The 24,866-nt window shown below is 36.5% G+C and overlaps 1 protein-coding gene across 2 annotated transcripts in view; it reads right to left on the bottom strand.

Annotated features, from left to right (window-relative positions):
* The window catches only part of LUZP2 (leucine zipper protein 2), a 309,793-nt gene that overhangs the window by 80,631 nt on the left and 204,296 nt on the right, over window positions 1-24,866 (bottom strand). For both annotated transcript variants that reach the window (XM_056355154.1, XM_056355153.1), the window contains exons 3-6: window positions 23,978-24,095; window positions 22,305-22,375; window positions 19,121-19,202; window positions 12,312-12,374 (exon numbers count right to left, since the gene is read on the bottom strand). In XM_056355154.1, coding sequence (XP_056211129.1) covers window positions 12,312-12,374; window positions 19,121-19,202; window positions 22,305-22,375; window positions 23,978-24,095 — 334 coding nt within the window. The remainder of the gene's footprint in view (window positions 1-12,311; window positions 12,375-19,120; window positions 19,203-22,304; window positions 22,376-23,977; window positions 24,096-24,866) is intronic.

Genomic DNA, 24,866 nt, shown 5'->3' with positions numbered 1-24,866 from the left:
ACTTTTCAGAACTATCTTAGAGATCTGGCTCTAGGTCATAGAAGATGTACTTCTCATGGGTGCTTCTTAAAGCTACAGCTGACTACACAGACTGTTTAAAAGCGGTATGTTTTGATCTGCAAAATATATTCCAATATTTCTGGAAGCAGCTGGATTTTCAGAGGATCCATCTTTTAATGAACCTACTGCTCAGCAACTGTGTGTCTTGGAATCCCTAATTATATCTCCAAATCCAAATCCTACGTCGATGATTAAGCTGTGTCATTCCAAATTCCCACAAGTTCAGGATTTAAATACATAGATTCACAGACATATTTCTGGCAGATAAGAGTAACTATGCTTTGCAATACTAACAGCCAAGACATGACTTAAACATGATGCAAACATTAAATCTGCCGAGCTAGACAGGTATGTGGTCCTATTTCCAATTATAATATATAACACAACTGATATTTCATTTTATTTCATTTAAGAAGAATTGGTCCTACTCGCTGTCCTTCGGCATAATTAATTAATCAGAGAAATCAGATATCTGGCAAGGAAGGAAATGGGAAAATAAGGCATAGAACAATCGGCACCTTGATTAGGGGCTTGTCAAGAAGAACACCCGACCAAGCTATCGTCACCAAAGGCATCCATCTCAGAGGTGCTGCTGGCACCACGGCTTCACCAGGTAAGAGAATCGGCGGTCACTTGGTCACTTGAGGGATCCTGATGCAAAGCTCAACAGAGTAAAGCGAATCGGTCTGACTGTCCAAATACCTCACAAGCTTCTGTTGGGACTTTAAGATGGCTGAACTGTCTCTGCTGAGGCGTGGAAGTAGATCAGTTATACAGCTGCAGATTTGGTGAGTGGTTTATTAAAATCAGCAGGTAAAAATACTGGGTTTACACTGACATTTCTAAAAGAAGCAGCCCTGTTCCTGAGATTATGAAAGCAATCAACAAACCGCAAACAAAACCAACCGGCCAAAGACAGCAGAAGCTAAACATCTAAACATTTATTGTAGGAATCACAAAATAAATGCATTCACGTGCTTTAAAAAAAAAAAAAAAATTCCTTAAGATTTCCACAAAATGGAAGGGCTGCAGCCACCATAAAAGACACACATTTCTCACTCTAAGTCACCTACCAAAAGGCAACAGTCTCTTTCTTTTAAGCAAATGGTCTTGAATTCTCTCCATGCATAGTTCTGCTTATAAGCTTGCAAAAACTGAAAGTACTTCACACCACTGTTAAGTGTCCTGCCTGGCTCCTCCACTTGCCTCTACGAGTAAAAGTTACAGCATGAAAAACATTGAAGACTATTTTCAAGTCAGCCTTAATTGAACGGAACAGAGTAATATCACTTGGACTGTATTAAAAGTGTATGTAATAAAACTTCAAAAGAAATGTGAATTAGATCTAGAAGCATACACTCTAAAGCACTGACAATAACAAGAGAAAACCCCCAAAGGTTAGGGCAAAGTTATGTTTCAATTTCCTATCTTTGAACACTTGCAGGGCTACTTCTAGTTACATTGGAAAGACCAGAATGATGACAGGGAAATCAAATATTTTCCAAAAGTTAAAGGTGTGGGCTGTGTAATGATTAAAAATAATTAACTTTAAATTGCCAATTTTAACATCATTTATCAAGCTTAAACCAGCATAACAACTGGCTATTATTTTATAACAAATTTAAAGGACGCACAGCAACCATGCAATCTGTACTACACAAAGTGCCACCCACCCGATGGCTTTCTGCTCTGTACTCTCTCTGTGCGGAGAGTGTAAGTTGAAGTAAGCAACACAGTACAAATAAGAATAATATCAACTGCACATATACACTCGCCTTTTTCAACTGTAAATAAGTCGGGATTTTACCCAAATGATAAAACCAAGAGTTGGCAACAGTTCACTGGGGTTTTGCATCAATGAAAAAAAATGATATTTACAATGTGTTTTCCACTTAAGCAAGGGCTTTGGTGAAACACATGCCATAATACTGCTTCTAATTTAGCTGTCCATATTTTAACAATCAGACGGGATCTGCTGCTTTTGCTTGCTGCAACAAGAGAAAGTTCAAGAAATTTTCATTTTTTTCCTTTTGCAGCCACAGAAAAACAGTCACCCTCTGACCCAGAAAAGGATGTAATTAACTATAATCGTAAGAGCCAATTCAGTGAGACAATTCTTGTGTGTTGTTGAAATGCTGCTTAAAAGAGCAGCATGAAGCTTAAAAAAAAAAACCCACCCAGATTCTGTAGAGTATACCAAAAAGGCATAACATATAGGCAGGGGGACTCTGCCGAAGTAGTTCATGAAGAAAACCGAATCACTGCATCTTTCCATCTCAGAAGTTCTGGGTTTAACTGGTTCTTTGGTATGTCACATTTACATTTTTCGCTAAAAATAATGTGCTTTTCACAATGAATTTCCATGTTACATTTTATAATCTGGTAAAATTAAAATAAGATGACAGTATTGTTAGGGGGAAAAAAAAAAAAAAAAAAGGAGAGAAAAAGGATTTCATAACAAGAATTAATTGCTGCCCCATCAGGTATCTTGTTGAATCAGTATGCTGATGACAGACGTCATTACAGGAAAAAAGCACTGGTAAATAACAGGTTACACCTTTTACTCCAAACTAATCAGCATCCACTGAACAGCTACAGGATATGAATTTCATGCCTGGGTGCTAATACATCCTTGATCTATTTCTGTCCATTTTTTGGCAAATGAAGAAAGAGATTTTAATTCTCAGATTCCAGATCTTCACTACTTTTTTTTTTTTTTTTTTTTCTTTTTTCTCCTGAGGCTTAAAGTTCATCAGTGCAAAATCTACAGTTTAAATAGTGAGTGTCTAGCACTGGCCAAATATACAAAAGCTCATGGTTGTAATACACAAATTCACTGCAAGAAAAGACTTGTTTGTGTTGTTTTTTTTTAAATCACAAATTATGCTATTGGGAATTCAGGGAGATAAAAAAAAAAGTCCACTAAGTTTAAGCTGCCTACAGACTCTGCAGCAGGAAAAAATGAGAGATTTATAGCAGAACAAGTATTTGATTTAATACAGACAATACATGGGAATTACTGCAGAAACTTCATGGGGTTCACCTGGCCTCTGTGACTGCTGAAGCGATGCAGCAGAGAGCAAGCAGAGAAGGTGACCAGCTGCCCATCTACTCCTCCTCCTTCATTTGGGCCACGCTGAAGCCACATAGCCATCAACCAAGGCATCCTCACGTGTCTCCAGAGAAATTTGTTTTACACAAGTCTTTTGCTGTCTCCAATAGCCCATATTTTTTCCTGTCCGTGTACCCAATATTAAATGGAAATCAGTATCCTACCAGACATCGACAAATTGGAAATTAATGAAAGATAATTCTACTGCCTGCATTCACCCCCGCGAAAGAAAAACATTCTCATCACAATTGTTCCTACCATCCTGCTTTGACCTTATATTCTAAGGTCAAATAAACAGCCCAAAAGAACACACAGCCAAACAGAAGGTAGTCATTGATGGCTGTTCTATTTCTTACGAAGATGCCACATTTTTTTTACTTTTTATGGTGTCTGGGAATTTTTTTACATTGGAAAAACTCCCCCAATGCCCTTTCATGCCTACAGGTGGCAGAGCACACCCAGCCCTGCAGCTGCAAAGCACATCCCAGCTCTTCCACTGCAACATCATTTTGTGGTGCAAGTAGACCTGTCTTGGTAACCAGCATCTCAGTATGGGTCCTGGCATAAAATCCTTCACGTTTAAAGGTACTCGTTCTTGCAGAATACCAGCTAGTCATTGTCAAAATTAAGGATGGCAGGCTGATACCATTTTAAGAAAGACTAAATGGATACGTTTCCATACACTGGTACTTGAGACAATTGCCGAGTCTAATTTTAAAAATGTGGGGTTTCTAGCTCAGTGCTATCCTGAAGTACTTCAAATTAATATAAAATTACTTCCTTCGATAAATGAGCAAAACTCCTCTGAAATCAGCTGAAAAAATAACCTTACATAAATACCAAAACATCTGCCACAAACAGAATAATTTCAGAGTGACCTAGAAAGATCTGAGGTTTTGATACAAGAAATAAGATCAGCAAATCAATACCAGAAAAAGAAAAGTTTCCTGGGCACATCCAGAGGAACATTACAGGTTTCAGTGAATCAGCTGCTGGCATTTTGGTACTTTGAAGCCATTTTTTAACATCACATTGTACTCTAGCACACACATAAATATGTATCTGAATCCATATGTAAAGAGTGTTTTGGATTTAAATGGACACACAAATACATACATACAAATACACATGCGCACAACTGGGAAGTGGATATCCGAGAGACGCTGGCTTAAATTTATAGTCTGAAATAGAATAGCTATTTTACATTTGAAAGAATGTCATCACAATACATAAAAGACAGCACAGCTTGTGGATGAACCATATGAATCTGGCATTTTTACAACTTATTTTTTAATCCATGCAGACCTTTCCTGATTTCACATAGCTATTCAATCAAATAATACTCAGATCCTTATTCACAAAAGAGAATTGAGATAAGACAATACCCTTCAGAATACTTTAAACAGCACCTGCTTCATTAAACCCTTATAATTTCACTTAAGAAACATTTCCACAGCTATTAAACTCTGCATGTTTTAGATTGTTTACAAGACAGACAATTAAAAGAAGGGAATAATTAAACCATTATTGTGGTTGTTGTTTTAAACATTTTCGATTGCAAAAATTGTGAAATCAAGTTCTGAATAACAGAAGATTCACTCCATGGGAAGAATTATTGGGACAGATATGGCAAAGCCACTTCAAGGCAGTCTAATGAAACCTGTATTTTTAAATTATAGCATAGCTATAAACCCAGCTTTTTCAGGATCAATACAGTGCTTAAATGACAACTAAATAAAATCAATGCAGCTTACTCGAGTTGTTATGCCTAAAACTAGTGACAAGTCGATAGAACTATTTACTCTTTCCTTCTCCAATAACATCTGCAGCCCTAAATATGGTTGAACAGTGTTCAGAAGGCAGTGTGGGAGAGAAGACTCTAGAACTCCCTCATTTAAAATGATTCTAGATAACAGAAAATTGGCAATTTTGGCTCAGCATAGCACAATTTCTACAGGTAGGCTCAGCATGAGGCTGACTGGACACTGAAGGTGAACTATTTCCCATCACTAGAGTAATATATAATGAATTGGCTGCAGTGATTTTGTAGGAAGAGACCACTGATATATGAGTGTTTTTTTTCCCACTGCACTGCAAAATGTTTTATCATTTTTAAGGCAAGCAATTCCCTAACAAACCTGAGATATTCATTAGGAAGAGTGACACATAAGTATTTCAGTTGAACAAATTTGAATATCCCTCCTAAGGCGTTGAATTTTTTTGCAGGGACAAAAATGTCTGCATTTGAAAATATTCCAGGGTTTCAGGCTGAAATAGATGCAAAGTAGGTGATAACCAATTCTTTCTGCTGTCAAAAGAAAAGTTTCCTGTGCTTCTACTTTTAGAACGTGGTGGGGTCCCATTACAGCTGAACAGCTTGTACAGACACCTCAGCTCAAGTAATAACACGACCAAAAACTTAGAAATTTTGTGTGAGGCTTTTTTCTAGAATAATTCTAACATGAAGTTCAATTAAGTATTTTTTTTATTGTTATCTTTTTATCCTCTCTGAATATCCATACGTAACTGAAATTATCATTCCAAATATTGTATTTAGTTTGATCCAATTACAACTAGAGGATAATGAGTCTCAGGAGAGGACTATAATCTTCATAAAGTCACAGGCTATCAACCCTCAGCTGAGAAGTACTTCACCATATAAAGTTGACATTTTTCAGCTACACCTCTTCTTGAATAAAATTAAAAAGTACTAAAAGCCATCAGTCTAGTTTAATTTAAATCTCTGAATAGGAAAAAATAGTGTTTTTTTTTAAAAAAACACTTTCTGCTCCCACTGAATTTAGCAAATAAAACATTGGTATTCAACAGTATGATCCTAAATAAAATGCAAACACATCAAGCTTTCTCCATTGAAATCAATGCAAGTTTTTTTATGGTATACCATAATATGACTCACCAGTCTTTTTTCTTTAAATTCTTATTGATTTACGAGAGGCACATCCCTGCCAAATAATCTAGTAGCCTGACTTTTCTAGTCTCTGGGGAGCTCTCAGCCCAGGAGAGAAGCCTGCCAGGTGCAGCATCTTAACTTTATCAAGCAACTTCCTAAATTAATAAGCCAAGTGTATTTTTATGTCACACATATATTTAGAAATTTGTATGTTATCAAGTAACGTGTGGTCTCTTAGGAGGCGAAGAATACACCAATAGTGAATTTGGATGACGACTCCTCAAGGGTGATCCCTCTTCGGTGATCCTGTGACAAGTGTTAGTAATTGACAGCAGTAATTGTAACAATGAAAACAAACAGCTTACCTTCTCTTTATTTACAAACTGTGGAAATCTGATTATTAAATGCTCTTATATTATTTCATCTAAGCATAAAAATCAAGAGAGTATACTCAAAATTTTGAAGTATCAATTTACATTCTTTGTTTTTGAGCCACATATACCATTGTCACCTCCTTTTAAGTGGTGTTTCCACTAAAATAACTTCAACATCTTGGTGCTAAAAGCAAACTTTTACACTTGTCTGCATAACATGAATAAATAAGATCAGCACTTCTCTTTTCCTGCTTGGCAAAATTTACACTAGATTCAGGGAAAGTTTTACATTAATTATAAAATTTCATCTGTGCTTAAAGATCTCTTCAGCTTGGCTCTGAGCCACCTTGCCCTTGAGGACTGTAATGCTGGAAAAACACGGATTTGGATAACACTAGGATTCACAAAACTGTCTGTACAAGTTCAAAGATCAGAGATTTTAATTAAGTTTCATGCTGCCCCGTTGCCTGATGGAGCTGCAACAGATGTCATTGAGACTTGCGTGCACAAAGGACAGAAAACAGCTCTTCCAAACTGTACTATTCAAAATAATCTTTTATACCTCATGTTTTGCTCCCTTTTTGAAACATGCAGTGAACTACAGGGACTTTCTATACTTAACCCTTAGTTTCAAACATACTGGTTATGCTTGCATAAAAATAAGACAAACAGATCACCAGAGTTCTCTAACACCTCCCTTATCCCAAAGATCTGTACAACCTGATCTCCGAAATGTTGATAGAAGTTTACCTCAGACACTACCACATTATGTAGCATCAGCATTCGGGAGCACTAATTACCGTTAGCAGCTTCCTATGAAAGGACATGAAAGCACAGATTGGAAATTACCCTTTCTTTTCTCTGTGGAAGATATTTTCCTACAAAGGACAACTGAAAAAGACCAAGCTTCAGGGATACAAAGTCTATTAGACAGATTTGAGACTAGATGAGTAAGAAAAATAAAGAATTCAGACCTGTTTTGGAATTTTGGACTTAATGAAAGAGGAAGTCAAAAATAAGAATTTAATGAAAGTGTCCTGGGCAGCATGGGAAAACTGAGTAAAGACATCAGAATGATTCAGCAAGATTACAAAAGAACAGTGCTATGATTTTTCAACACCACAGTTAATTGACAAGACAACAAAGAATATTGGGCAAAATCCAAGCAGACAGTTGCTAAACATTGTGGCTAAATACAGGATAAAAAAAAAACCTAATAAGTCTATATTGAATTTTTAGTATTCTCATTCATTAAGATTACATTTTCCTTAAATACTCTTATTTGAACACCTCCTTCACTTTCTAATAGTTCATTGCTGTGAATCACTAAACCCTGGATCTGGATGTAAAGAATGAATGAAGAAACCAAAAGCGTGGTAGTCCCTAGGAGAGAGGGGTCTGGACATAGCGGATCTGTGACATTCCCTTAACTGGGACTCTGATTCTGATTATGACTCAAAAGCAAATGAGAAAGTGTCCCCTACGCTCTTGGGTCTACAAGATCAGGAAAAAAAAAACCTTCTAAAACCAATGTCTTATTCTAACATTCTCTGCAGTTGCTACTGCATAGCTATAAATATTTCTCACTGACAATTGTGATGCAGTAGGATTTGCCTTCCATATGATCTCAGTATCCTCTGTCCTAAGAACCATTTCCAACCGGTGAAACCGCATTTCCATCTTTTCCTCATCATATTCAGTACAAATCCTCAAAGAACAATTTAAAGAAAATAATTTAAAAAAAACAAAAAAGACTTTATTTCACTTCAAGAGAAGGTGTAATCAATCAAGAAACAATACTGAATTCAAAGCGCTTCAGCAGAAGGTGATATCTGAAGGTGCTCCTGTAGCCTTCCTGCTCATTCACTTTTCCCCGGGTAGTGCCCCTGCCTCCAATATTCATGGATGTTTTCTGAATTGTAGACCTCATGCAGTACCCAAAGAAGCATCAATATTTGACCCAATTTTCTTCTCAGGGGGACAGGCTTTTATACTTAGAAAAAAGTTAGTTTTATCTGCAGACGAGGGAGACTGAAGAACTACATTGTCCTCCTTGATAGAATAGTATCAGCACACAGTCTCAAAGCCTTAGAATTTCATCTCTGCTTCACTAAAGGAGGTTTCTTGGGGTTTTTTCCTCGCCATAATTCAATGCAATTTGATTGAATTCACCCTGCAGGGCATGGAATTCCCGATAGATCAGGTGAGACTTTAAACTGCTGTGACTGTACCTTTTATTACAGAGAGAGTGGAGAAAATTCTGGTTTAGGATGATTTACTCAACACTAGAGCCATAACCACAATTTATACATGAATAGAGCAAAAGTATTGTTTACAAGGTAGTTATTTAAAACTGCTTCTTAGCAAAAAGAACACATATTACTGAAAGCTACAGTCCAATTCATTTTCAATTCCTGGTTTACTTTGTATTGCCTGTACTACTATACATCTTTTATTTAATTCATGTTTTTCAAAGTTCTGCCACCGCCTAAACAGCAGAGAAATATATTGCCTGATATAAACCATTGGATCAACTTTATAAATATGCGGGATTGTATATCTGTAAAGATATTAACGTACCTTAATGTAGGTATATGCAGAGATATTGTAAAAGCTTTGCCCAAACATAGCGTGACAAGCTAGACAGTCATTTCTTACCTAATCTACATAATTAATTGTTTCAAATAAGGGCGGAAGTTTTTTAATTGACATTTCTAAGTCTGTGAGGCAACTATAATGTCCATGTGACAAGTCTGAATAACATTTCACTAGCTTTCAGTACAGAATATACACCGTTTATTAACTTTTAGGGACACATTTACCTTAAGGAATTCACATGAGTGTACATCAGCTAGGACTCTCACCTTGAACCTTTAATGGAACATGGTTTTTACAGGTGTACCAGTAGGAAAGGAATAACAAACTAACAGAAAGCACATCAGTGCAGAAAAGATTTTCATTTAAGAAATGAATCCATCGTGTTTATGCATTTTCAGAGCTGCACGCAAAACAATCGGTTCTGAATGCAAAGAGCAACTGTCGAGACCCATCATTTTTCTGATATAAACACAGCATCCTGCTTCAGTTTCATTTTTAGAGCAGTTCTGGCATCATTTTCCACAAATGATACATGACTGACATGATAAAAGTGAGCTGCTCACTCTGTAACAGGCCATCTCCAAAAGTGAAAATTTTCAAAGTATTTTATACATATTCAATTTCACTCTACATTTATGCCAAGTTTCTTAGCTCCACCAGTGCTTCTGAATTTCCAAACCTCTTGGTTTCTTTGTCAATAATAGTAACTTTCCAAAAGAAGAGCTTACCTGTTTACATGTCAATCCTTTATTAGCCTACATGAACACAATCCACACAACCTTACAGCTGGAAGTCTGACAGATTTTTTTCTGGTATTGCAGGAAGCACTTAGAGACCACTAAAAAAGATGGGATTTTTAGAAACTTAATCTTTATGCGCTCTTATCTGGCACTTTTTCCCTTCACACAAGGGACTATTTTTGTTGTTAACTGCTTTTTTCCAAAGCCTTGAATAGCTTGAAAATTGCCTTTCTGTACAATGTCCCCTCCTCATACACTACATCACAGCTGCTGCATTCAATTGGAAGGCTGTCGTTATCTATTCCTGTCTCTGTGTTGCAAACTTGGATGGCAGCAGGGCACATGCTGGAAGAACAGAACTAAACAGGGAACTATTTTTATAGTCATGGAAGAGCCTGAGATTGCAAAATTCAGAATTAGCCAACATAAACTGAGTGTGAATGTGATACTCAGAAGGACAAAAGCATCTATGAAAGGAATTCCATTTTCATTACCTGTCTCTATAGATCTGTAAGGAGATAGTGCTTTTAAAAAATACATGTAAAATGCTATCGATTATTATAGCATATCTAATCTTGCTAAGAAAGATTTTTCAAAGCATACTGTACATACAGGGAGTGGAGGCAGGACTTAGATAAAAATGTTTCCTCTAAATCATACCATTTAAATTTGGTTAAATTGCTGTCAAAAGATAAAGTCCTTATGGAAACCCTCAAAACAATTACTGAAATACCAGAAAAATGGATATTAGTGGACTTTCTTTTAGGGAAACATAGCATAGAAGTTTACCAGAAAGCTGTTGGTTAGCTATAGCTACTGGTTCTTTTTCCACACAGGAGCTGATGCACAGAAGTGCAGTTTGCTTAGTAAGCAAAGGTTTCAAATACAATTGCTCTCACAGCAAGTTTAGGTGACCGGGCCAAGAAAAGAATGCTGGAGCTTCTGATTTCCAGGGCACACTAGGACCACATCGCTTCTTTAGTCACAAGTACTATTCCGTGTTTCCTCCTAAAATAAGTGCAGAATCAATAGTGCCCACAAACTTTTCCTACACTTGGAACATCTTGCAAGTTGACATAAAAAATTTGAAGTATTTCAGGCAATATAATTAAAGTAAAAACAAACAAAAACCAGATCACCTGTGCAGAATTTTCCAGTATTTATCTCTGTGAACATGGTTGGATAGGGTAGTAATAAAAGAACGGCAGCTACATCGCCTGAATGCAAGCACCGTCAAGCCCTTGCATCAAACTTTTCCCTGCACTCCCCCACCCCATTTTATTGTTTTCAATATATAGCTGTGCAAACCCCTTGTATCTTGGGAGGGGAGCATTTGGGTGTATGAGGGGGTGGGGAGTAAACAAGCCTCTATCACTTCTCATGCAGTTTGGAAAACCCAGAAGACCAAATCTCAATCGCATTTTTTTCTACATCTCATTTCTTCTTTGCTGCGTATGTTATTAAGCCCCTTTCCCTTAGCTATGTCTTTGTTATTACATTCCTTCTGGAAGAGGTAATCCTTTTATTCCCACATCAAGTTTGAAACATTTGAAGAAAGTACTGGAAGGTTCTGTAGTTCCATGTAGAGCATTTAGACGTTAATTCACTATTTCCCTAGAGAATAACCTGGCCTTATTCCTCTTCTCAGTAAAACATCTCCACCCTACCCCCACCCCCCTTTCTGATTTTATGACCTGAAAAGAGAGAAGTAATAAACATCAGATGGACCTTTTTGAATAATTCCGGGGACACCTGAATAATAGTTAAATCCCATGTAATTTGAATATGTGTAGGAAGAAGCAGCAGCAGGTAAGCCAGGCTGGAACACACATCACTGAAGGCCTCAGTAAACTGGAAGTTTGTTTTGCTTCATGTGTTCTACTTCCCATCTAATCAAGTAACTATCTTTAGTTTAATCACTGCTCTGTCTCCAAGGTTAATTTTCACTTTTCAAGATGCTATTTCTTTTTTTCGTTTTGAGAAGCCTTAATCACAGATGCCCTCAGTAATGTTTATCCAGGGCTCCAGAAACTGTTCACTCAGTGATAGAAACACCGATAGAAACATCATAGAAACAGCATGATAAGAATATATTTTAGGAATGCGGGTGGTTTAAATTTTATTAGGAATCTCAATTCTGAGATTTTATTTCCTTTCACCTCTTCTTGCTGTGTATTTCAAAAGCAGGTAATAACACTGTGGATAAAGTTTCACTGTGTACCAATAATCCATAGAACTAAATGAAGCATTCCTTTATGAAAAAGCACAGTAAGTACAGCAAAAGTTACAGAGGTGTACTATGGACCTATGCACCAGGAACAAGGAGTCAGTATCTGCACAGAATAAAATACTATTTCTAAATGCACATCATCATTTTTATTTATTTTTGTGTTTAGAGTATTTAACCAGAGTTTTATCTTTCTACTAAAAAACCATGCTTTTAAAATACGAAACCAAACCATAAACTCTTTCAGTATAAAGTTTGAATGGAGGTGACAATCAAATGTTCCTCTTACCTCGTTCTGGAGGTCACGGATCATTTTGCTCTTCCTTTCCATTTCAGTCTTCAAAAAGTTAATCTACAAGTTTTAAGAAATGTTGAGTGTGAGTTATTGAAATGTACGTAAACATCAGTTTAACCGTTAATCGAACACTCTATCATCTCATGATTGCTATGCCCAGGATGTCCTCTGACCACCACATGACCCTCCATTGAAGCAGACTTGTTAAGAACAACAAAACCCCTGTAAGAAAAGATTTAGATTATAAAGACATTGACTTAGAGATTAACATTTTGGATGTTCTGTAGATAAAAAATGACACTGAATCTGCATGACAAGACACCTGTTCTTAGAATCATGTCCACACTCAAGTAGACAGATGTTGGTAATTTAAAAACAATCACCAGACTTGACATCCCTCTCGTCTGTGCCAAAAGAGAAGCTGGAGGACACTATCAGCACTTAAAAGAGAAAAGCAGGTAGGAGGTCTATGAGATCAGTGCCGCCTGACATGCATAAATGGAACTTCTTTTGCAAACTCTTCCAAAATATTAAGCAGTTTGGTTGTGGAAATCCTAACTCCACATCCAGCTGCCCTTGAGGGTGATGTTTTAACAGCAGATGAAGATATTCAGCATTTGTCCAGCAATCACATCCACAAATACTGAGATTTAGACACAATCAAAATAAGAGATCAGGGTTATCAGGGAAAAGCATAAAAAAACCCCACAAACGTTCACAGGGGGGGTGGGGGTGGGGTGGGTGGGGGCATTTTTTCAGCTGTTCAAAAATATTTGCCAGCTGCCATTAAATACTGACCAAAAAAATATATACTGACCTCCATTAAAGAGTGTTCCCTTTCCTAGTCCCAACTCTCAACAGAATATTAATATTCCTTCAAACCACTTCACTTCTAAGTCTGTGTATATATGAAATAATTAAAGAGATATGATACCAAAATTGTTATCTGTGTGCTCTGTATCCACAGCTTGTAAGTATCAGCTTGAATCTTCCAGGGAAGAGATGTTTAAGACACCACAGTACTTTTAATTTAACCAGCAGTCTTTGTTAGTTAAACCAGTAATTTTTGTTAATTACTATCCACATACACATGCATCTGATATCACTGATACGAACATCTTAAATAGTGCAAACTTACTGTTTTAGCTTATCTGAATAATTAAAACCTATTTTTTACATATCTTTCTTTTTCCAAAATAATACCAATATTAACTAAGTAGTCATTAACTTTTGCTTCCATATTATAGCAGCACTTTTAAAGCTTTTCTACTTAATCTCTAACAACTGAAGAACCATTTATCTATAAAATACAACTACAGGAAGCTATATAGAAGGGAGCACACATCTATATCTATAATTTCATGCTTTATGGCAGATCACTCTGCATCAGACCATTTGCATGATGCTTTTTGTCAGCCCCAAGGACAAAGGATATCATTTTCCAGAAAAAGATGTAAAAATTGTACTTTCAGTCACCAAATCCCAATAGCATAATAAACAAGAATGGACATTTATACCCAGCTCTAAATTAAAATGCACAGAAACTGAAAAATTTCAACTAAGAAACTTTCTACATCCCTTCCTCCTTTCTACCCACACTCTGTTCTTGCTTGACATTCACCTCCCTCCACACATTGGCTGTCTTTAATTACTATCTAGCTGTAATTATGAAAATACATAATTAAAATATATTGTTCTAAGGCTGAACTTTGCAATATTAAGCAAGGACACTGCTACTGTCTCCTGGAGACAGACATCCAAGGTACTCCAAGCTTTGTGTGTTTCAGAGCTCATTACATTTATTAAAGGCAACAGCTTCCATCCAGTGGCCTTTACTCACAGCAGTTTGTGACCTTGAAATGTTCAAATTAAATTTTCCCCTATCGAAATACAGAATGCTTTAGCAGATGGCAGTGATCTAATTCTAAAAGTCAGACAATAGTTAGTTATTCACTACACAGGAGGGATGGAAGAATACCAATACAGCATCATTACTGCACAGTCAAAGCTCAGCTGTACACTTATTTGCTTACTTCCAGATTTCTTGTACCTTGGTCGGGACTAAGATGTGAGCAATTAAGATGGGATTGGAATACATTCATTAACACCTAACTGTTTTGGCAATAACTGAAAACGTAACATACGCAACATTAATTTTAGTGGTCTAATTTTCAAGTTACAGTGTAGGAATTGACTCCAAAAGCCAGAGAGAACTATTAGGTTATTACTTAACACATGGAAAATATTCTTTCCTTTGGGAAAAAGTGTTCTACAAAGCGTTAAATACTTTTAAAAAGAAAACTAAATATACTTTTAGCTACTAAAATTCTTAGATAAACATAACTTTAAGTTGCAAGTTATATTTTAATTAACAAAACAGATTTTTGTCAAAGAGATATTTAGGAATTTAGGACCTGTCATAAGGGCTGTTGCTAAACAAAAATATTTTTGAAGTTAAATGAACATCTGCTCTTTTTATTAAAAATATTGCAGGTGTGAGTTTCTGATGGTTCTTTATATTCTTGTTTGGTGATGGATATCTGATTTAAATTCTCCATGTTCTGTTAGTCTTTTATTACTAAGAAAAACTCTACTGATTTCAAAATAACCATGTTGTTTATTGTTTATTTTTACAAGTCATACATAATGTGTTACTTAATTCTCATTTTTCAGAGTGAACACTGAACAACTGGGAAAAAAGAATTTACACAGACATATTTTCTCCTATATTTTGACAGACAGTACTATAATTGTATTGTCAAACAATTCCATCACCATGTCTTTTTACAAATAGTTAACATGACATAAAATACCAACAGGAACTAAACAAAAAAGGCAGCTGAGTTTACTCTACTTAGCCAAACTGTTTTTGAGTATTTAGCTGTTTCATCCTTTATTTTTTCTCTCATCTAGAGCTATCCAGCTCTTTTTATAAACTTTAATTGCAGTTAATGGGAACCAACTTTGCAAACCTCCAGGTCATTTCCTAAAAAAAAAAAAAAACCAAAAAACCAAAAAAAACCCTCTTTCTTCAGATACAAGCAGTTAGCATGAAGCACAGTCAAGTGAAGAGCCCTTCTCCGAAAAGCTTTAAGAGCCTGTTAACCTAATGCAGATACACAGACTCATTACTCACCCTAGTTAAACGAATTCACTGGGGGAAAAAAAAAACCACTGTCAAGTTACATGTGTCATTTGCCCTCTGGCTTTTTGTTAACAAAAGTGAAAATTAGTCCATGATCTCTAATCCCGTGAACGTGTTTCAGGAAGAAGTGGTTCCACTTCACATGTAGCTATATAGCTTGACAATATTAATAATTTTTTTTTTCACTGTCTAAAAACCTATTATAAATTCCTTAGGTATTTGATATTAAATGGAGAACAAAAAGCTCTGTTGACCTTCATCAATTGTTAAAGAGGACAACAGGTGATTTGGAATGACGTCTTACACATATTATATACATTTTGTATAACTAAATTCAGTACAGTGCTTCTAACAAGCTTCCTCTAATTAGGAAATGCTTTTTGATACACAAGTAATCCATAGTTCTAGCACGACATGGTCTGTAGAGAAACTCCCTCTCAAGCCAAAGCTTTCTGGAAGAGTGTGTTTGAACCTTGAACTTGGCAACATAGGAATACTCTAATATTTAAACCATCCTCATCATAACTAGTATTCATCTGCACAATTTACTATCCTAGATGGACTAACTGAAGCAAGAGGCATACATTTACCTGAGGTCTGCCATATATTTTCTAGAGAAGACCTGTCCCAAGCCGGACTGCTGCTGTTCTCACCCCTTAGTGCTACAGATTCAGAGGACAAAGAACCCAGAAAGGGAGTGCTCTCTCCTGCCAAGGGCCTCCAGGTCAGTCCTCAGTGTATTAGTGCTGTAAAGGACAGGAAGGTCTTTACACCTCTGTTTTGTTTCCTCAAGCCAGAGTTGCCCTTTCTACCCTCAGCAAGTTGTTACTACCTGGCAGCAGCTCCAGCTGCTGCTCTCTGAGAGGCTGCACCCACCAACGCATCAGCAGAACAGCAACTTTTTAGCTGCCTACCATTCCTGGCTTCTCTGGTTTTAAGGGGGGGGGGGGGGGGGGGGGGGGGATATTAAAAAAAAAAAAAAAAGGGGGGGGAAGAAAAAGAACAAACATTAACATTGATAACATTATTTCTGATGAATCATTTGTGCAACCAACACTGAAGACTCTTGCTATACATTGCACAAGACGTGGATGCAAAGTGTAGTGCATTGCCGCGGCATCTCCTTTGTTCTTTTGGTTTGGTCAGAGTCTTCGAATACTTTCCAGGTTATTTTGCTTGTGATTTGATTTAATTCTTTTAAATTCTTACTTACATTTTTGCATTTACCTAATAAAGATCACCTTCAGGCAGGTGTTCCCTGTTGAATATATACAGCCAATTAACATACAGTAAACATTGCACTATGCCTCCTTGGCAAGTGCAGAAAAGAAATATGTATTTCCAACCCCCGTCCAGTGTTTTTATTCATTTGGCTTTGAAAAAATATAATTCTATTCTTATTTACTCTGATGAAAATCAAGATTTACTTCACCAAATCCTGTAGAATAAAATGTGCTTAAATTGGATTAGAAACAAGACTCACAATTCATTAAATCAGAATTAAATTCAAGCTCCTATCCTCTAGCTAGGCTTGCCTCAAAGTACCTAGACCTTCTTTCATAGCATTCATGTAACACATGGAGAAACCAGGTGTAAAGAAACCCTGAGTGACAGTAATAATATTTATTTCCATTTCTATTGCACTTTCATCCGAGGATCCTGAAGGCCTTTTGGAATGTACATTCAGTTTCAGTGTGTTGGTGAGCTTCATTATGTACATTATACCCTGAGGCATAAAGAAATAAATGTCACGAACCAAGGACACAGTTCTGCTTTCCTTAAAATCAGTGGCAAATTTAATATTCTGTTATTAGCAAGTTTGAGGATACAGCTTAAGAAGCCAGTTTCTCTACCCAGCTGACAATGCTCCAAGCCAAATTCTGGGATAAACTCAGAGGGGATTTTCCTCATTCCTGCAGTAGGTGATATTTTTGCTTACAATTAACAGTAGGGTTTTTTTTATTACTTGTGTAGAGCATAGCTTGTGCTCTTCTCTAGTGCTGGGGTGTGGGTTGCATTTACGCAAGGCACTGCTGCTCAAGTTTAAAAAGCACAATATCACAAAGAACGACAGAGTCAATAATCCGTTCACTACCTCTGAGATTTATTTAACTGACAGCTGAATTAGCCTTTAATATAAAAATCTAATAAGAGATTAAATAATAAAATATATTTTCCACCTTTAATTTGTAAGCCCAGAATTCATTGTGCTGACAAAGCCAGTGGGATTGTGTCCATGCACCTGAAAAAAGCCAACTTTCAACCAGCAAGTTTGAGTACTTAGCAAAGACAACTAGATGCTCAGTATTTAATTTTTTTTTTCCCCTGCATATATGTTGCCCTGGCTCTTGAGAGACACCAAAAATATGTTATTCATTTCAAGGTCAATACAGCATTCAGTTTACTACTTTTCTCCTCTCCAGAAAAAAAAGAGGGGTTCTGGTCTTTAGACAAAATTACAAGTTCCAAAAATCCCCTTGGCGGGGGGGAACACAAGAATAGGTAAAACAGTGTCTTTACCCTTCAAACTTCGGAGCAACAAAGGGGGAAAAGTGTTTTGTAAAATCACAGTAATTGAAAGAAACCAGCAAAAGGAATACTTTTGTTCAAAATCTACATTTTTTCTATTTAGAAGGTGGCATGTAAAACATGCACTCTCACATCTTGTTCACCAAGGGCATAAACTAGGGTGTCCTTCACCAAGGGCATAAAGCCACACACAAATCACATTGATACAAAAGATGGCATAGGTAAATATTTCCTACATTTAGCAATTCTTTTTCAACCTCTGTTTTGGAAGGATCCTTGTTTTGTGAGCTAGGGAAACAGTAAAATCTTACCGAATAAACCAGTAATTATCCAATATGAAACTAAAAATAGATCTATAAATCCTTCTAGCAGCTTGTTTTCAAATCCAGACTTAAAATCAGAGAACACTTGAGAATTGAAGGGACCCCTGGAGATTATCTAGTCAATTTATGCTCTGTGGTGTCCATGTTATAGAAATACTGCTAAGCAACATAGGAAAAATATCCTTTTTACATCTTAGAATTAAACAGAAAACATGATTCTACCTTTTTTTTTCTGCAATAGTAAAAGTATGTCTGTTTATACCCTGCAACATTACAGTGCTACACATAAATCCAACCAATTGTACAATTTATCCAGAAACAGAATTTCATTAAAGCATGAAATCTTAATGAAGCTTAATGCCTTCCTGTGGTGATAATTAGATCTACTATGGTCAAAATTGGACGCTTTATCATCTACTTTGTTGCTTGAAAATCAGTAGTGATTCCAAAAAAGTCAATGGGTGTGTGGCAGTGTACCTTGGTATAGATGAGATGTGAGGGTCCATAAAGATAACCTCATCAGGGAAAGGACTTAGGATCAAGTCTCCAGGTCCAAATCCTCAAAAATGTACTGCACACACCCAAATCCCACAAAAATTAGTGAAGACAGGGCTGGTAGCATGCAAACTTTTTCCAGCCTCTTTTTTCTGAAGCTTGTAGAGTGCAATACTACCACATATTTGCAACCCAAATTTTGTTACATGCAAAGTTATTTGAGCGAATGACAAATTCTCAAGGCAAAAGGATTAAAAAAAAGACAGAAGAAACAAACAAAAACAATGAAAGAGGGACAGGGAATCACTCACAGTAGCCTGCTGCTTTTCTGCTTTCTCAGCTGCCTCATTAAGCTGCTTTTGAAAGGCCTCCTGGAGAGATTTCATTTCTTCCCTAGTTTGTTGAAAACACAGAACACAAACTTCATCACAAGTGTCCATTAAGAAATAATTCTTCAGATTCAAGAAAAGACACCTTTAATTATTGAAAGGAACAAATGTACTGTGTCTATGAGTCTTGCTAATAAAATCATAATGACCCCCAGAACTATAGTGCCAATGCAAGACAAAAATTATCTGTGATGGAATTTGGCCACCTTTTACATCTACTGAATAGCCTGCTGGGCAAAACATCTGCCAGTGTACAATTTCTAGCAAAAAAGATTGGCACCAAAAAAGCGAGAACAGTGGGCTACTGAAAACGCACCGAAATGAAACCATACTACTATCAGTAAGAACCAAGTTTATACCTGCTTTGAAATAAATAAATAATGCTCTGATAAAACCCAACCTTCACCCTGCCCTTTCTAGAGAGAAGCAACACAGAATTCACTAGAGCATTCTGGCATACAAGGCGGGGGGGAAGGAAGACCAACAAAACAGGAGGATAATTGCTTGGATTGGGCTTTATTTAAATCAAAAAACCCCTTTGCATGGTTGATGCAGTCAGCAAATTTCTCCAAATTGTGACAACTGCAGTTGGCTGAGATCCTCTCCTGGCCACCTATTTCTACCCACAGCATAGGACAGGCTTTGGAGCTGTGGCAGATTCAAAGAGTGACATATTTCAAAACAGCTGCAGAGCTTTTTCAGGGCTGTTGCTTGCATGGATAAACCTTCACAGAAGACCAACACCAAACTGGGTTTACAGACAGATAATTTAGCCGAGTGAGAAATGAAGTGGAATGGAAACCATGTAGTTCATACAAGAACAGGATTTGTGAGCTGCTGAATCATCTTTCTCGTTAGCTGATAACTCTACTACTATTAGCAACTCCAGCAACGCTAGTACAGAACAGATTTAATTGAAATAGTGATTGAGCAGCATGAAAGCAATGCACCATCAGCACAAGGCAGCTCTCTTATTGTACAAACAGATGTGATCATTTCAAAGTGCTGATGGTGCACAGAAAGAATAAAACTTGAGTCACCATAAGTGACCAAGTTTCACTTGCTACTGGGGAAATACTGAAGAATTCACAGAAAAGGGTTGAAAAAAAAATAGTCTCATTTGAAGTCAGAAGAACTACATATGCTTACACCAGCTGAGATTCTAGCACTCTAAACTTTACTGTATCATCCGTCATTGAAGAGAATAGTCAAGATAGTGCTCACAGACCAAACACAGCTTATGTTTGTCCAAGGAAAGATCATAAGCTTAAAATTGGGATATATTTTGAATTGTGGTTCAAATACAATAGATTTAAGCATAACACTGTGTTCACTGTTCTTCATTTACTCCAGATGAAGGACAGTCTGAGGCTCTTGGCAATAAACTGTGACCATTCCTTAGAGAAATTCTATGAGGGAGATTCCCTGGTACATTTTTAATACCTCCTTCTTACACTGAACTCACACACCTCTCTGGAATTGAAATCTAGTAAGCCTGTAAACAGCTGTCAAGTACCCACAGCAGCTCCAAGGCATTTTCCTGGAGTGTATTATAAAAGCCTTTTATTTTCTGAAGGAGCACGAGGGCTGCTCAGCAGCACATTGCTAGATGCACTGATCCAGGGTCTATCTCTGGGAACAGCTATTGTACAATAGACTCAATAACTGGATCCCTTAGAAGCAAATGTCAACATGTATTTTTGGGTGGACCTTGACAGACTTTAAGAGGTTATTTAAGAAGCAGATCAGGAAGAATACTTGTAGTATTCTAGGAAATTTTTCCCTTAGCAGGCTGAATTTTCCCATCTGCAACTAAGATCTATTTACTAAACAGTCCCTTAACACTTTTTGATCAATTAATCTATTTCATAAAAGCTGCATAACAATCAAAATACTACAAAAGCACATTAATGTATGAAGGATGGAGTCAGTGACAAGGGCAGCTATGATGATGAGACTTATACCTTCAGTTGTACAAAAGCCAAACAACATCTAAGTATGTAAATAGGACATTAGCTTTAGTCTTGCTTTCATCATTTAATAAACTTGTCTGGAATACCTGAAAGACTCCTTATGTATCTGATATTCTTTTATCACAGTAAAAATTAGAACTTCTATGGGTATTGTATTATGGATTTTATTTGTTGTGTATTGAAGAACTGAAGGTCGTTTTACCACAAGACATCTCTACAGCAATGCATTTTCATATGTGCTTCAGTTAAATACAGTATCAGCAATAAGATGGTCATGTGATTTAAGTATTGCATCCCTAACAATGAAAGAAGCATGACCTTTTTAAGTATGAAAAAAATATGTTTTTCTCTAAGGAAAAATATGAAGTATAGATGCATTCTTTATAAAACATTGTCTCAGGAAAAGTAATACCTATATTAGTTATGTTTTCTTGTTATTAAAACTGCATTTATGTTATTATTTGCTGGTCTGAATTCCAAGAATGAAGATAAATCGAACGATGATGAGAGTTACCTCCCACGAAGCACTAGGGGACTTCAGACTAAGGACTTGGCTGGAAACTTGCATTCCCAGCCGTAGAAACTCATTATTTCTTAGGTGCTCAATGAATAATTTGAACTTAGTGCTTCTCTCCTGCTAACTGCCTTCCTTACAGATAAGTGCAAGTATTCCTACATATGCACAATCACAAGTGATTTTGAGTGTCTACACGTACGAATATTTAACTAAGTGGCCTGAATAAATAAATATCATCATCTGCAAATCCAGGTATTTTGAAATTTTAATGACTTAATTAAGTGGGCATTACCATGCACTTGTAATTTTCTAAAACTTCTGATTTTATTCTTATCCAGACAAAATTTCATGACTAAATCTTCCTGAGTAATTCAAAATCTCTTTCTTTACTGGATCTCACTATAGCATTCTAATATATTTTCCTAAGACACATCCAATTACCAGCAAATAAATCACTTGTTTTAATAACTTTCCCTGCTCTTATTTTAATGTTATTAACAGTGGACTCTGGAATACAGTAGTGTTTATAGATTAAAGTAAAAGGAAAGATGGCATTTCCTAGTCTGACAGTTTTCAGTCTGGAAATGGAAAGAGCAGGGAGGAAATGGGGGCTTACCTTTGCTTTTGGCCCAGTTCCAGAAGCTTCTGCACATCATTTTTGGCTGATGCTTCATCATTTTTCAAAGACTGACAGCAAAGAAAGAACTCCATTACCAAAGAGATATTTAATATTTTTTATCTGTGAAATATTTAATTTGGTCTTCTTTCAAAAAACCCTCCCAGTGTATTACAGATATTACCACTTGTGAGAAATGGAGGAATAGCCTGAGTTTTATTACCCTAAGTCAAGCACAGCTAACTGTACACAGCTGTTTTTCAAATATTAAATGAGAGCTAATCAAATAGAATAAATAGATTTAGAAACAAACAGCTGAAAACATTAAAACTGCATGACAAAGATAAGCATGTATATGCAGAAGATAATACTACAGTTCTTTGCCTATATCTGGATCTCTGCAGTGTTGAGTCTAAAATATCTCATAGCATCGTTTTGCCGAATACTATCTTCAACTCTGCTGCATAAGAAACCCCGTTCTAAAATAACTTTGTTACAAGGAGAAGCAAATTTCACTAAAAATTAAGAAAAAAAAATAATCAAGAGTTCACATTAATTAGAACGAGAGAAGTTTGGAACAGAAGACAATATAAGGTAATAATATAATATAGCACAGCACTGATACACAGTATTCTTCTGTGAACAGACATGGGGATTCTACTCCTTATATTTTTTCCCATCTGGCCTATGCCAATGTGAAGATAAAAATGCAATATCAACAAAATACAGTCCTTTAAAATGACATGAAATACAGAGACATCGCTTGACAGATATTTACTAGATCTGGAAAAGTCAGGAGTGCTCTTAAGTGAACATCTGGTGATTTCAGGACGTCAAATCCAGAGCAGGAGCTGATTTGACTCCAGAGTTAACCTGACTATTTGCCCTTTCAGCCTACCCGTGATATCCCAAAGGTAAATGTTGAGGTGTCTCAGCTCTAGCTGCAGGCTCGTCTAGCACAGTTTGTCAGCTGAACTAGTCAGGTAACACCCTGTGCTAAGCGCTGTCAGTCAGTGTTGACAGCACATCAGGTAGGTAAAGCGAGCGGCTCAACTGGGCTTAGTATATGTGACTCATTGGCAAAGATGCAACACACAACAGCAAGGGAAATCCTTTATAGTACTGCCAGGTGGAATGTATGGTAACTGCATTACGACAGCTTGTTCTTTTTCCTTCCCTTCCTCTTCTATGCTATGACCTCCAGCACTGTGAGCAAGCTCGCGGAAGCCAGGAGAACCACCTATCTGTCTGGGAGATGGGTGTGTGATGACCATAACGGGGACACCAACATCAGTATCACAAGGCCTTGGATAACGCTTCCTAATAATGAAGACTATTCAGCGTATTCCAACTGGGTGGAAGAGGACTACACAAGGACCAGATATGGAATATAATAACCCTGCTTATACCATCAGTGCTGCATTGTGCTATGCAACTCAGCTTGTTAATAATGTTCTGTTACTATGTTCTTTTTTTTTTTTTCAGTAGGTCAACTAAGGGCCCAACTCATTAGGATTATGTTTTCCATAAAAACATTGGGCTTACATTAAGTAAAAGGTCAACAAAATAATAATTATTCACATATTAAAAAAACAGCACACTTTTTTTGTAATAAATAGATCCCAATATGAAGACATCAAAGTAATTCTATAGAAACCCAGACAGAACCTAACCTGGAGGTTTACTTTAATTCCCTCAAGTTCTTTAGAAGTCTTCGACAGTTGACGAAGGATATTGCTCCTTTCCTTAAAGACTTCTTTCAGCTGTCTTTCCAGTTCTTCATAGCCCTGTCTAACAAAGAAAATAACAGCATGAGAACTTCTCAAAACATTACTTAATGCACTTGAAAACAGTCTTAGTTCATCCAAATTGAATTAATTCCAACACTCTTCGAAGACTGCAAATTGGAGCATGTCCCTCTGTTCACCTGTCTAACAACTTGTTTTCTCCTCATCTAGACAAATAGATATTTTATGTGTCAAAATGATGTGCGGCATCTGAAGATGCAGATTATCAGACTGAAACACTGCAAATGCTGTATTGTGTGTGACAGACAGGAGACAGAAAGGGTGCGTTTAACATGAGTGATAGTAGAGTGAGAGATTTTTCCTGTTTTAAAAGATATTCCATGCAAGAAAACAAGCAAAACTTTGAAAGTATGAAGTTTTGTGACACCTGGTAATTTGAAGGAAGGATGATTCAGATCTATTTTAACTATGTAAAATTTATTTCGTTCCAGAAGTTCTCCTCACTTAAACCTCCTTACAGTATAAACTAGAATTGACAAATATGCCTAGAGGAATCAAACCTATTTATTAATTAATGTATAATTAAAAATATTCTATCCTTTCCAAAACAGTAACTTTTACTTGGAATGCAATTGTACGTTTTAAAGGTTCTATAAAATCCACAATGAAATACATCTAACACATATCGTTTTAGAATGAATGAAATACAGATCCAATCCTCATAATCCATTTCAGAAAAAAAACCCAAACATTACAGTTAATTCTAAAACAACATACTTATTCATTTACAACTGCGCTTTTGAGGAAGACCAAT

Source organism: Falco biarmicus, chromosome 10 (genome assembly GCF_023638135.1).
Source record: "Falco biarmicus isolate bFalBia1 chromosome 10, bFalBia1.pri, whole genome shotgun sequence".
In the NCBI taxonomy this organism is placed as follows: Eukaryota; Metazoa; Chordata; class Aves; order Falconiformes; family Falconidae; genus Falco; species Falco biarmicus.
The sequence above is the reverse complement of the archived record's forward strand: the minus strand, read 5'-3'. Positions and strand labels throughout refer to the sequence as shown.